This window comes from Benincasa hispida, chromosome 4, assembly GCF_009727055.1.
Source record: "Benincasa hispida cultivar B227 chromosome 4, ASM972705v1, whole genome shotgun sequence".
Classification (NCBI taxonomy): domain Eukaryota; kingdom Viridiplantae; phylum Streptophyta; class Magnoliopsida; order Cucurbitales; family Cucurbitaceae; genus Benincasa; species Benincasa hispida.
Window position 1 is genome coordinate 69858699 of NC_052352.1, and position 13362 is coordinate 69872060.

The 13362-nt window shown below is 37.2% G+C and overlaps 1 protein-coding gene across 4 annotated transcripts in view; it reads right to left on the reverse strand.

The window, feature by feature from the left end:
- LOC120075354 (phosphatidylinositol-3-phosphatase SAC1) overlaps positions 1 to 13362 on the reverse strand; it is an 85064-nt gene that overhangs the window by 51589 nt on the left and 20113 nt on the right. For all 4 annotated transcript variants that reach the window (XR_005481309.1, XR_005481310.1, XM_039028662.1 and 1 more), the window contains exons 6-7: positions 12264 to 12451; positions 3305 to 3402 (exon numbers count right to left, since the gene is read on the reverse strand). Coding sequence is in view for 2 of the 4 variants with exons in the window: in XM_039028662.1 (XP_038884590.1) it covers positions 3305 to 3402; positions 12264 to 12451 (286 nt within the window). In the remaining 2 variants the exon portion in view is untranslated. The remainder of the gene's footprint in view (positions 1 to 3304; positions 3403 to 12263; positions 12452 to 13362) is intronic.

Here is a 13362-nt window from a genome sequence, read left to right on the forward strand (position 1 = left end):
CCACGTGATTGAGTGTGGTCGAATTGGTATGGAAGAGAGCAAGGTGGCCGCGATCAGAGACTGGAGGGTACCATCATCCGTGACCGAACTACGATCCTTCCTCGAACTAGCCAACTACTATAGCGGTTCGTAGAAGGATTCTCAAGAAGAGCAAGGCCATTAACCGAACTGCTAAAGAAAGATAGCCAATGGAGCTGGACTCCTGAATGTCAAGCCGCTTTTGAGGGCTTGAAGAAAGTGATGATTGAGGGGTAAAATATTGTTAAGCAATTTCTGGAAAGAAATGTTTGTAACCATGGGGACACAACTAAAGAGAAGCACCTCTTTCCATCCCCAGACAGATGGACAAACAGAGAGGGTAAATCGATGCCTAGAAACCTACCTCAGATGCTTCTGCAATGAACAGCCTACGAAATGGAACAAATGGATCACCTGGGCTGAACTTTGGTATAGCACCACTTTTCACATCTCTATAAAGACCACCCCATACCAAGCAGTTTATGGAAGACCTCCTCCTCCTCTAGTCTCATATGGAGATAGAAAATCCACCAATAACTCAGTAGAACAGCAGCTACAAGAAAGAGATTTGGCACTTAATGCCTTAAAGGAAAACCTGATAATAGCTCAAAATTGTATGAAGAAACAAGCGGGTAAACATTGACGAGAATTGAACTTTGAAATTGGGGATGAGGTTTATTTAAATTATGGCCCTATAGACATAGATCGTTAGCAAGGAAAAGAAGTGAGAAATTGGCACCACGGTTCTATGGACCATATCAAATCCTCGAACGGATTGGAGAGGTGGCTTACAAATTGGCTTTGCCTCCCGAAGCTGCGATCCACAATGTGTTTCACATATCTCAACTGAAAAAGAAGCTAGGACAAGGCCACCAAATTCAGCAAAATCCCCCAATCCTGACAGAAGAATTCGAGCTGCAAACCATGCCAGAGACAGTCTTAGGAGTGAGATGGAATGGGAATCTAGCAACCAACGAATGGCTTGTAAAATGGAAGGGGTTGGCTGAGAGTGAAGCTACGTGGGAGGCTGTCCATATCATGAACCAACAATTTCCTCATTTTCACCTTGAGGACAAGGTCCATTTCGAGAGGGGAGGTATTGTAAAGCCTCAAATTATTTACACCTATAAATGCAAGGGTAGTAAAGGAAATGGCCAGCCAGGGTGGCAGACGGTGAGACAATCAGTTAGGGACCACAAAACCATTATATAAGGACAGTAGGAGAGAGAAGGAATTTCAGGGAATATTTTGGGTAGAAGCTGAGAGTGGCTTTTACAGGAGAGGACCACCCAGCTCTCTCTAATGTGCTGGGTTAATTTGTTTCCATTTTTGCTCTATCATCTTGTTTCTTTTAAGAGGAAGTGTTGCTACATTTTGGGAGTGTATTTCTCTATTTTCAATGACTGTTGGAAGCTTCATGGAGAACGTTCATAAATAAAATGATCTTACTCTCATTCCCCTGTTTTCTACTTGTTTTCTCTCTTGTATATTTGTTAGGTTATTTGTTGCAGGAAAGAAGAACCTAACACTATTCTCGATAAATGTTTGTTACAGCATAAACGACAGAATTAGAAAACATGTTCTAGATATGCTGGAAGTAAACAAAACTGTCATAAAAAAGAAAACTCAGAAAACAGGATAAAGTAAATATGATTTACTTGTTTAGTGGAAAAATTAACCTAGATATTAATTTTATGAACCACTATACATATTCATACTTTTAATCAGGAAACTAGTTCCATGTTGCCCTCCGTCCTTTGATTTGAAGAACCGCTTGATATTTGGGGGCATTTTCAAATGTGCAATGCTCTTGATACTGCTACTAAGTTGGTTGAACAGACAAACTCAAATTCTAAAGAAGAGAATAGAAGATGGAGGGGAATGAGAGAGAACAAGAGTAGAGAGAGAGTAAAGAGGAGAGAAAGAAGAGAGATAGAGGTGACAAATATTAAAAATATATTTTTTTTCCTAGTCATCTTGCCATATCATCTATTTATGTTTATTTTTAATTGATTTATTAGTTAAAGGACCTTTTAAACTTATTCTTGAAAACTCAGGAACTAAATTGACTAATTTTGAACTCAAGTACCAATCGCATCTATTCTTGAAAGCTCAGGGACAAAAATATTTTTCCCTAAAAAATTCAACTCAACCTAACCCTTACAATTTGGGTTGGGTGGTCGTTGTTCGAGTTGTCGAGTCATTTGAACATGCATAAAAGAAATGTCGTTGGCAAAAGGAAAAGAAGCATGATCTCAATTGAAAACTCCAACATGAAGAATATAAGAGATAGCAAGAGGAATCCTCTCATGCAAAATTCCTAAAAATGCTACAATCTCTTGAGAGCTATTTCAATTTTTTTAGCAATTTTGAGCTTTAAATTTTGTATTTTACATAGCCATTAGATGGTTTTACTTGTAAGAATCTAGTTCGTACAAAGTCTTGAGCTTAAAATTGTTCATCCACTCTTTGAGAGAGTTTTTACATCTTGTTCTTCATCTCCAATTGTAAATGTTGCTCTTGATCTTGGAAAAGAGTTGTTGTAACGGTTTGATCCTCAACCACAGACAGGATCAAATCTATCCGTGCTTCCGAAGAAAAAAAATGTTGTAGTGGTTTGACCCTAAACCATAGAAAGTGACCAAGTTTGAGCGACATACCCAAGAGAAGCTTAGGAAGTGGAGTAGGCCGGTTGTGCCAAACCACTATAAATTTTTTATGTCATTTTCTCTATCCTTCTCCAATCAACTAATTTATTATTTTATTTTATTTGCTTGAAAGTAACTGCTATAATTTATTCTTGAAATTAATGGCTCACATTTGTGTATTTCGGTTGGTTAAATTTATCTTTGCATATTTATACTACCAATCTTGTTATGAAAAATAAATTACATGTTTTAATTTGTTTTGTCACTTTATTGGTCATTTTGAAGTGATTGCATAGGTATGAAACTTTTGTTGTTTTTTCTTTTTTTGAAAAGAAAACAAGCCTCTTCATTGAATTAATGAAATAAGATTAATGCTCAAATTACAACCTGAGAAACAATAGTACAAAGAACAAAAGGTAGCATCACCAAAAATAAAACTTTTGTTTAAATTACTTGTTAGCAAAAAGTATATTAATTTATTTTATTGGCCCACGTTAGAAAAAAGTTTAATTAGTTTGAGGGGGGGCGACTTTGTTTCTAATAGCATTTTTTTATGAATTGAAAATAACCTCCCTTCTAATTACAAAATATATCACGATTGGTGCTTTTTGATAAAACTTAAAGATCATAGTATGTACCTTAATCAAATTGAGAACAATAATTGGGTTGCCATATCTCTCTGCAAGGTCTTCAAAATGCAATTTTGTAGCTTGATATGTAGGATCATATCGTTGTACTGAGAAGTAAAAAACAATAAGCATAAGGAAAAATATCCTTTTATGGTTGTAAAATTGTAATGCTCCTAGTTTTTATCTCTCTCTCTCTTAGGAAAAGATACGATGTTTTTCATTTAGAAGTTGAAAAAAGACTATTGTTAAAAGATACTCTCCAAAAGGAGAAAAAGAAAACAAGATAGAAAAAATGAAACAAAGAACCAAAAGACAGAAAAAAAAAAAAAAAAACCCTTTAATCTCCTTGTTGCCTCTTTCCTGGTCCATCTCACTCCCTTGGGAGTTAGTTGCCAGAACATTTCCTTTTCATTGATAATATGAAAAGTTGTTTCTTTTTTTTAAGGAAACAAGACTTTCATTGATAAAATGAAAAAGATAAATGTTCAAATGACAAGTAAACAAAACGAAGAGCCAAAAAAACTTGAAAAGAATAAGCCCAAGAGAACCATGCATTACAACGAAGAAAATACGGAAACAATAAAAGCCTTCCAATTAAACAGAAATTTGGATATAAAATACACTTAAATCATAGAACGAGAACATAAATAAGAACGGAAGAATCTTGAATCTTCAAAACGAACAAGCCAAAGGAACACCGAAAACCAAATGCAGATAGAAAATAGACTGAAGCTTCAAACAAAATAATAGAATAATGGCCTGATGGAAGGAGAGAGAAACTTTTGGGACAAAATAACTTCCAAAGGCCTTTGAAAACTTCTTTTTCCATAAAATCAGCTGCTGCCAAATGAAGAAAGGGTGGGGATAAATAACCCCAGCTTTGAACTTGAATGAACAAGAAACAGCTGCTGAAAAGCCACAAATCTACAACTTTAGCCTTCCAAAATAACTAGCCCATGCCATTGATCCTCCAACCCAAAGATAAGCAACCGATCCCTAAGACTCAAACCATTCTAACCAACCGACATACATAAGAAAAGAACTTCTCTATGTAAGCTTTGAATCATTTTCCTCCAACTAGAATTTGGGACACGAATTAATCTCTAACCGCAATAAACAAGCAGAGACAGAATCAGCTACTTTAAGTAAAAAGAATAAAAATAAGATGAAACACGCAATCAGCTATTGGAATTTGTTGCACCAAGTCATGCTCTCTCCTCTCTCCTCCGCAGCATAGAATTTTCATCATCGAATACCCCTTCTTCTACCATCATCCGATCTATTCATAATGATCGGAAACTCTTCTCCCTAACTCCGATAGTCCTGGTTAATGGAAAACATTTCAAGCTTTCAGTTGAAAGTCAATCCAATATCCACTCTGTCTTTATCACGTGGAAATCACTCGACTGGTTAGCCTCTTCTTTACATTCTTTGTTCAAGGATCCGTGCAACAACAAATTCTTTAGAAAGTTGATTGGTGATGGTGATACTCTTTGGCTTGAGAAACACAGCAACAAGTATGGCTTCTTTGCTGAGTTTAACCTGTTGGAGAAATCTGGCCGCCACTCCATAATCCTTGTCCCTGCAATGGAAGACAAAAGAGGGTGGTTTTCTTTCTTTTCCTTGGTTTCGAATTATCCTGGGAAACCTAAAACATTAAACCAGACAACAATCAATATAACCTCACAACCCTATAAAGCAATTGTTCAATCGAGAAGCACTCCACTCTCCATGATCAACAATAATATCAAATCCGACTCCTTTGCTACCGCAGTCTGATTGGCAATCTATGGTGGTTGTTTAACGGTTTACATTTGGTGATTCATGGCTGGCTATCTGAGACTCACTACAATCTTATCTATCATCTCATTGCACTATTAATCTCATTTCTGGTGATAAAGCTCTACTGCACGTTTATAGTTCGGATATTTCTCAAAGGTTTCAGAAATAAAGCTCTGATCAACTTATGCAGCGTCGCCTACATCGTGAACAGATTGAAAACCTGACCATTCAAGACCATATTCATTGGCAGCAATGTTGTAAGATGAAATGGCTTCTTAAGGGTGATGAAAATACCCGATTTTTCCACAGAATTGTTGCTGTCCATCATCGTAAGTCTTCTATTACTGAGATTCTCTCTAGGGATGGTCATAATCTTTTGACTGCTCATGATATTGAGACTGAATTTCTGTCATTTCATTCATCCCTCTTCACAAAAGTTATGGATCAGCGCTTTCTTCCAACTAATTTTTTGAATGGAATCCTATTTCGTCTTCTCAAGCCATGGACCTTGAGCGTCCTTTTACTGAAGATGAGGTTTTTGCTGCTATTTCTTCTCTTGGTGTCGGTAAATCTCTTGGGCCGGATGGTTTTACAGCTGAGTTTTTTAAGTTTTTTTGGACTACTCTTAAATCTGATATGATGTTAGTTATTAATGATTTTTGTACATCTAGGGTTATTAATGTGAAGCTGAATGAGACTTATATTTGTCTGATCCCTAAGAAGGTTGTCGAGATCTGTTTCTGATTATAAACCTATTAGTCTTATTCCATGTGCTCATAAGATTATTGCTCATGTTTTATCAAATCGTCTGAAAAGGGTTCTTCCTTTCACCATTGCTGCCAATCAACTTGCTTTTGTGACTAACAGACAGATCCTTGATGCTTCTTTGATGGATAATGAGCTAACTGATGATTGGACCAAGAGGAATAAAGCAAGGGTTATTTTAAAACTCGACCTTGAGAAAGCCTTTGATACCGTTGATTGGGATTTTCTTGATTCTAGTCTACAGATACAAGGATTTGGTTGTCATTGGTGCACTTGGATTAGAGGTTGCATAACTAGTGTGAATTATTCCATCATTATTAATGGTCGTCCCTATGGGAAGATTATTCCCTCTCGCGGAATAAGGCACGACGACCCTCTCTCTCCCTTCTTATTTATACTTGTTGCTAACTGTTTGAGTTGTCTCCTTGATCACAGCTCCGTGTTGGGTCTTACAACTGCTCATCCTATTGGTTACTCGACTTTTTCTATGAATCAATTACAGTTTGTTGATGACACTTTATTGTTCTCTACCGTGGATAGATCTGCTTTACAAAACTTGTTTGACATTGTCCACATTTTTTAATGTGCATCGGGGCTCAAAATTAATCTCGCTAAGAGTGAGCTTCTTGAGATTCATGTTTCAAACATTGAATTTGATTGGTTGTTACGCTCTTTTGGTTGCAAAAGAGGTTTCTGGCCTACATCTTATCTGGGGCTTCCTTTGGGTGGTAATTCTAAGTCTTATTTGTTTTGGTAGCCTATGGTTGAAAGAATTAAGCATAAGCTCCACAATTGGAAGTATACTTATATATCGAAAGGGGGTCGCCACACTCTCATTCAAGCCACTCTCTCTAGCCTTCCAACTTATTATTTGTCTTTGTTGCAGGCTCCCTCATCTGTTATTGGTTGTCTTGATAAGTTGGTTAGAGATTTCTTTTAGGAAGGTTCTCGTGGTGATGGTGGCTTACATAATGTGAATTGGGTGGTTTCTCATCGTCCTCATTTATTGGGTGGTCTTGGCATTGGAAATTTTAAACATCGAAACTCTGCTCTTCTTGCCAAATGGACTTGGAGATTCTTATCTGAACATGATGCTTTATGGAGGAAACTTATTGTTGCTAAGTATTGTTCCACTGATTGTGTTTGGCCCTTACCTATTTTTGGTAGTTCTTCCAGAGCTCCTTGGAGGTGCATTTGTGCTTTTACTGATCTGATTGCCAATTGGATTAGACGTCGTATTTGTGATGGTTCCTCTACGTCTTTCTGGCAAGACTCTTGGCTCAATTGTGGTGTCCTTGCCAACACTTATCCAAGGATTTTTCGTTTGGTGCAATACCCTGAGGTTACTGTTGCTAATACTTGGATTTCTTCTTCATCTACGTGGAATTTAAATTTACATCGTAATCTTACTGAATTGGAGATTGATGAATGGGTTTCATTATCCCTTAATCTGGCATCTGTCTGCTTCCGTTCCTCCCCTGATACTTGGTTATGACCTCTCAATCCTTCTATGGCCTTTACTGTTAAATCTCTTATGACTGATTTGGTAGGTGATATGGATTCGATTTTGACTCATTTTTATTCAGGGATTTGGAAGGATAGATATCCCAAGAGGATTAAAATCTTTCTTTGGGAGTTTAGTTGGGGTGCCATCAATACAGCTGATCATTTGCATTGTTGCATGTCATATATTTCTCTTTTTCCCTCTTGGAGTCATATGTGTCATAAGCATGCGGAATCGCCGATTCATCTTTTTTTCCACTGTTCTTTTGCTACTAGCTTTTGGGATCTTCTCTTGCCAGCTTTTGGTTGGTCTTTCACTTGTCCTAATAATATTTTTGATGCTTTAGTCTCCGTATTAATGGGTCATCCTTTTGGTGAATCTAAGCATGTGCTTTGGTTGGCCTTCATTCGTGCGTTCCTCTGGTGCTTATGGGGAGAAAGAAATGGAAGGGTTTTTAACGATACCTATTCTTTTACTACTCGATTTTTTTAACTTGTTTTATTTTTTTCCAAATCCTATACATGAAGTTGGCATCATTTGTCCGTTATTTTTTTCCAAATTAAAGCATCCTTTCACTCATTTCAATTTATCTATCTTAGTCAGCAACTAGCGATCTTTATTGTAATTTGCTCGGGGTTCTCCCCTTATACTTATCAATGAATTGTTTCTTTTACCCCAAAAAAAAAAAAAAAAAAAAAAAAAAAAAAAAAAAAAAACCACCCTGACCAAGACCACCAACTTTAGATGAAAAAACTTCTAAGACCTCTCTGGAGCATTAGATAAATTTCAGAATTTCCTATTCTCCAACAAAATTATATTGATTGGTGATGAATGGCCCTACCGAGTTCCAAACCACAAGCTTCAATAAGGGAGGCGACTTAGAAGGAATTTGATGAGACCCAATTAAGGAAACCTTACACGAGGGCAGCTAGGGTGACTTTTTAAGTGGTGGAGTTTGAAAGAGATCTGCAACTTCTTTCCAAAAAAGTTGTCTCTCTTTAAAACCAAAAAACTAAATGTGAGGAAGAATCACAAATTTCCAGCCTCTTCTTTTTCTTTTTTTCCTTTTTTCTTCTTGTACCATTACCGTTTTTTTTACCGTCAACAAATTACAATCCTAATCCAAGCAGTCTTACTCAATCTCCCTATGATTTGCACTTTCAGAATGCCTCATACTGCTGGCCGTTCCTCTTTCCCTCTTTGCCTAGAGAAGGACAACATATCACGTATCCAACTAAAGTACAGTTAAATTGCCTATTCATTCTATTTCTAGTGGTCTTTGAATCACGAATCTAGGAAAAAGAACATTTAATTTTCATTCACATTTGTGTGTTCATAATATGTTGGGATAAAACAAAAAAACCTCTCTCTTGCTCTCCCTCTCATGCCAACCCCTCACCTCTCCCTCCGATCAACCCGTCAGATCCCACCATGCCTTATCAACTTAACCCTTTCTTCTTCTCTCACCATGGATTGTTCTCATCAGCTGAAGCAGATCTCTGTTGAGAGAAAAAAATTCTCGATTGATATAGATCTTGTTTCTCGTGACACACAGATTCGTCTAACAAAGACTTCTAAAGATGAATCTTTCTCCATTTCGTTCCTTTGGAGCACCCTCCGCTAGCTAACTGAATCACTCAATGGCCTTCTCCTTTCCCCCTGAACCAAAAATTGTTCAAAGAAAAGAGAGTTGATGAACATATTGTATGGCTTGAAAAACATTGAGCAGAAGAGGTTTTCCAACGGAACTTGTTAAGCTGGACTACAATGGAGGAAATAATTGCCTCATTATTCCAGCTGGAGAACAAAGATGTGAATGGAAATCTTTCATTGACCTCACTACCTTTTTAAGCTCTAAAGTTAGCTGCTCCATTAATGATAACCAACAACCAGCCTACAAGGAAGCTCTCTTTAAGAAGAACTACCATGGAAAAAAGGGAGATGGATCCTTGCATCAATACCAACAACTGTGCTTTTATTACCCAACCACCCACCATTAAACAGCCACAACCTTTTTTGGCACCTTCACCCTCATTGGGCCCCTTTTATACAAATAACATCATTGTGATTTAAAAAAAAAAATAAAAAAACTTCCATGACGAATGCCACAAAATCCCCAAAGCCATACAAGTGGACATCACAATATATGCGTCTCCTGCACCTTTTCAACCAGATAAAGCTATCTTGTGCTGCAAGAATTCTGAACAAGAATGGAGCTTGGAGCTTTCCATCTTTTCTCACCTTGGAGCCATGATTTTTTCCACAATGATCAAGTAGTTCCATCTTATGGAGGATGGATCAAAGTACGAGGCCTCCCTTTCAACAAGTGGAGCATGGAGAATTTTCACATTATTGGGGAAGCTTGTAGGGGTCTTATAGAAGTGGCCAAGAAAACACTCCATAGAATGGATTTTATAGAGATTTGTCTGAAGGTCAAATGCAATTAAACAGGTTTCCTTCCAGCAAGAGTTCCATCTTCTTCCATTGGCATTTCTGTCTGGATTGACCCCTTCTTTATTACTGATTATTACATAGGCCACATCGACGAAATCCATGGCTCTCCAACAAAACAATCGGTGAAGAAAGACAAAGGGCAGCGAGTGTTCCAATGCAGCCCAATGGTCAATTGTAGGACAAGACATATACAGGCTCACAATACTCAATAAATAGGCTATATCTAGTAAGTTTTCCCACTAACCTCATATCTTTCAAGATCTTTTAGCAATTCTCCTTCTTTTGTGAGTTGTAAGGTGGGCATCATTGGGGTACTACATTAGAGGTCATGGGAGTACTTTTTTTGGTGTTGCTTTATAAAGGGTAGTTGGTTCTCTGTTTTTGGAAGTTTGAAATGGTGGCTGCTTAATATTACTTGTTGGGCTTTGTTTCATTCCCATGTTGGAAGGTTTTAGATTGTAAGGAGAATTTCATTTCAAGTTCCTTGGTGTTGGTTCATCAAAAGTTTCTTTCATCGGATTTTAAGTTTGTGCATTGTTGATGAGTTTTTGTTTGCTCTTTGTTGGTCTTTTGTTGGTTGGTGGTCATTTTTTGGGTTTCTTTGGTAGTTTTGTAGTAGCCTCTGTTTTTCAGTAGCTGAAGAAGGCTCGTCGGTCGAAGTTGTCTGAGAGTTTATCTATATTTGGTTGTACTTGTCCATATCTTTTCTTTTTTTCGCTTTTTAATAGTTTCTCTCCTAAACTTTTATTCGTTTTGTAGTGAGAAGTTTTTTCTTCAAGAAAAAAAAGTTTATTCTTTCCTCTATTTTGTCCAATTGGAGAAGTTTATTGCGACTACTTTGGATTAGGGATCTCTCTTCCCCCTTCTTTTGTAACTTCATACAACAATTCATCAATGAAATTGTCTCCTATCAAAAATTTTAAAAAGGAAAACGATGAATTAATTCTATGACTATTAACACCAAACATAGGAACAAAAGTAGATATTCAAACTGTTATTTCCACTGAAATAGTACTTAATGAGCATAACTGAAGAAGAAATTTAAGATTACCATTTCATTGCCTACTCCTAAACTAACGGTTTTGGCAAACTGTGCTAATTTCTTTTGGGTCCCAAACATCATTTCCAAGATCATTCAAGTTGCTGTCATCTTTTATGCTTGTTAGCCATTCTTTTAGAAAAGAATCTAAGACCTTCTGGGCTTTTTTTTTTTTTTTTGAAAAGGAAACAAGTCTCTTTATTCATTAAGAAAATGAAGAGAGACTAATGCTCAATTTACAAGGAATTCACAAGGATCAGCAGGTGCACCCAAGCATCTCAACTAGGTTGACACCCCCTTAGCACCCCTCATCACATCCTAACTCTAGAAAAGCCTTTAAATTAAGCCATACAAACTTGAAATGTAAAGAGAGAGACTGGAAAATCATAACAAAAAGACAACTAAAAATGAAGCAATGAGATCTTCAGAAAGCTGGAGAAAGGAATGAATGCCAATTTAGACTGATTTCCTGACTAGAGTATGCTGCAAAGGGGCTTGAGAGGGAGCACCAAAGAGAGGCTTTCAACTTGGCAGCTTCAAATCTTGAGAACCAGGGGGTTTCCTTGTCTTGGAAGACTCTTTGGTTCCGTTCAAACCATAATTCAGCTAACACAGCCTTAACAGAGCATTGACCCACAAAATCTGGTGTGATTTCTTGAGAACCGGCCCTATCAACAACTGCTGCACATTTAGGCTAAAATTGGGTCCAAAGGACCAGCACAAATTGAAGATATTGAAGAGCGAAAACCAGCAGCTTTGTGCATAAAAGCAGTCGATAAATAGGTGCTGTAGGTCTTTCCTGTTCTTTTTACACAAAGCACACATATTGGGGGAGAGGTAGTGGGAGGCAAGCTTCTTTTGCAACACACTTGAGCAGTTTAGGGATCCAAAAACCATTATCCAAAGGACTATGTTTATTCTCCTTGGACTTTTTGATTTCCAAGGAGCTTCATAAAGTAGAGGATCAATTCAGGGGGCCTTGCAGAGAAAGTAGGTTAAGGATTTATGAAAGCTTTTCGTTGGATTCTTTGGCTCGAGAGGAAGAGAATAAATTTTGGGATAAAGTAGGACTTTGAAGTTTTTCGGCACCAACTAGATTTTGTTTCTTCTTCATGCAAGTTTTAAAAACCTCTTGATAATATGTTTAAACTAATTCGAGCATTAACCTCTTTTCGTTGAAAAGTTCGTCTGTTTCAAAAATATATATATGTTTAAACATCATTTTCATCGTATATAAAATTTTCATATTTTTTGGGTATCTACCAATCATTTTTATTTGATAGGTTCTTAGTCGGGACTGTGGAACATGCTTACAAATGAAATTTGTTTCTTCGAAAGAAAAAGGAAAAACAACTGCAAGCCCAGTTTAGCCATTTAATTTAACCAAATACATATGAGAAAAATCATGATAATGATATTCTTACAGATAATATCTGGCTTTGGGCTAAATTTAGAAGCTTCTTGAGACCAAAAGAGAGGAATTGAACCCCGCATCTGCACAACAGAACTCATTTTTCCCCTGCATGAACCAGCTTTTTCATCAAGAATGATCTGCTCTGTTTCAACATCATTTGCAACTCGTCCCCGATCATTCACTCCTCTTTTTAAGTAACTGTAATTTTAGAAAAAATCACGAACATTAAAGGTACTTATTTCTAATACTGGCAACCAAAATAAGAGATATCCAACAAGAAGAATATTGTCCTCTATTGTTTCATGGGATTTTTTACGCTCTTAAAGTCAACATATTTTTTACACTCCACGTCCAATTCCTGAAGGCCATTGGGAGAATTTGTCCATGGATTTCATCCTTGGTCTTCCTAAAACTCAATGTGGGTATGACACAGTACTTGTTGTAAACCTTGTACAAAAAGACCTCAGATGCCATTTTTGTTGCTAATCTCTTTATAAAGAAGTTGTTCAATTGCGTGTGATTCCAAAATCAATAGTCTGATTGGGATGTTAAGTTCCTAAGCTACTTCCAAAAAAACATTGTGGAAAAAGTTACATACCAACTTGCATTTAGCACTACTAGCCACCCTCAGACTAACGGACAAATGGAAGTGACCTATAGAGTTTAGGGCAATTTAATTTGGTGCTTGGAAGGTGATAAGCCAAAGTAGTGGGACTTAATTTTGCCTCAAGTTGAGTCTGCTTACAACCACATGAGGAACCAGACCAAAGTAAAGTCACTATTTGAGGCTGTATACTAAATGCCTTAGACTTACGATGGATTTGGCTAATCTTCCTTATATTCAGTCAAGAGACCGAAGTAATGGCCAAGTGTGTAGGCACGGCTACATAGAGAACTAGCTGAGCATTTGGAGATGACTTCTTCCTATAACCAGAAAGCTGTCAATCAGAGGAGATTCAAGGAATTCAAAGAAGGCACCCTTGACATGGTCCATTTGGAGTGCTTTTGTTTAATGCTCCTTTTACCTTTTGTGTATAAGGGACTCCTGTTCCTTAGTCCTTTAGGTTGTTGGCTGGGGTCATGCTATTGTTTTCTAATGTTCTCTCTTT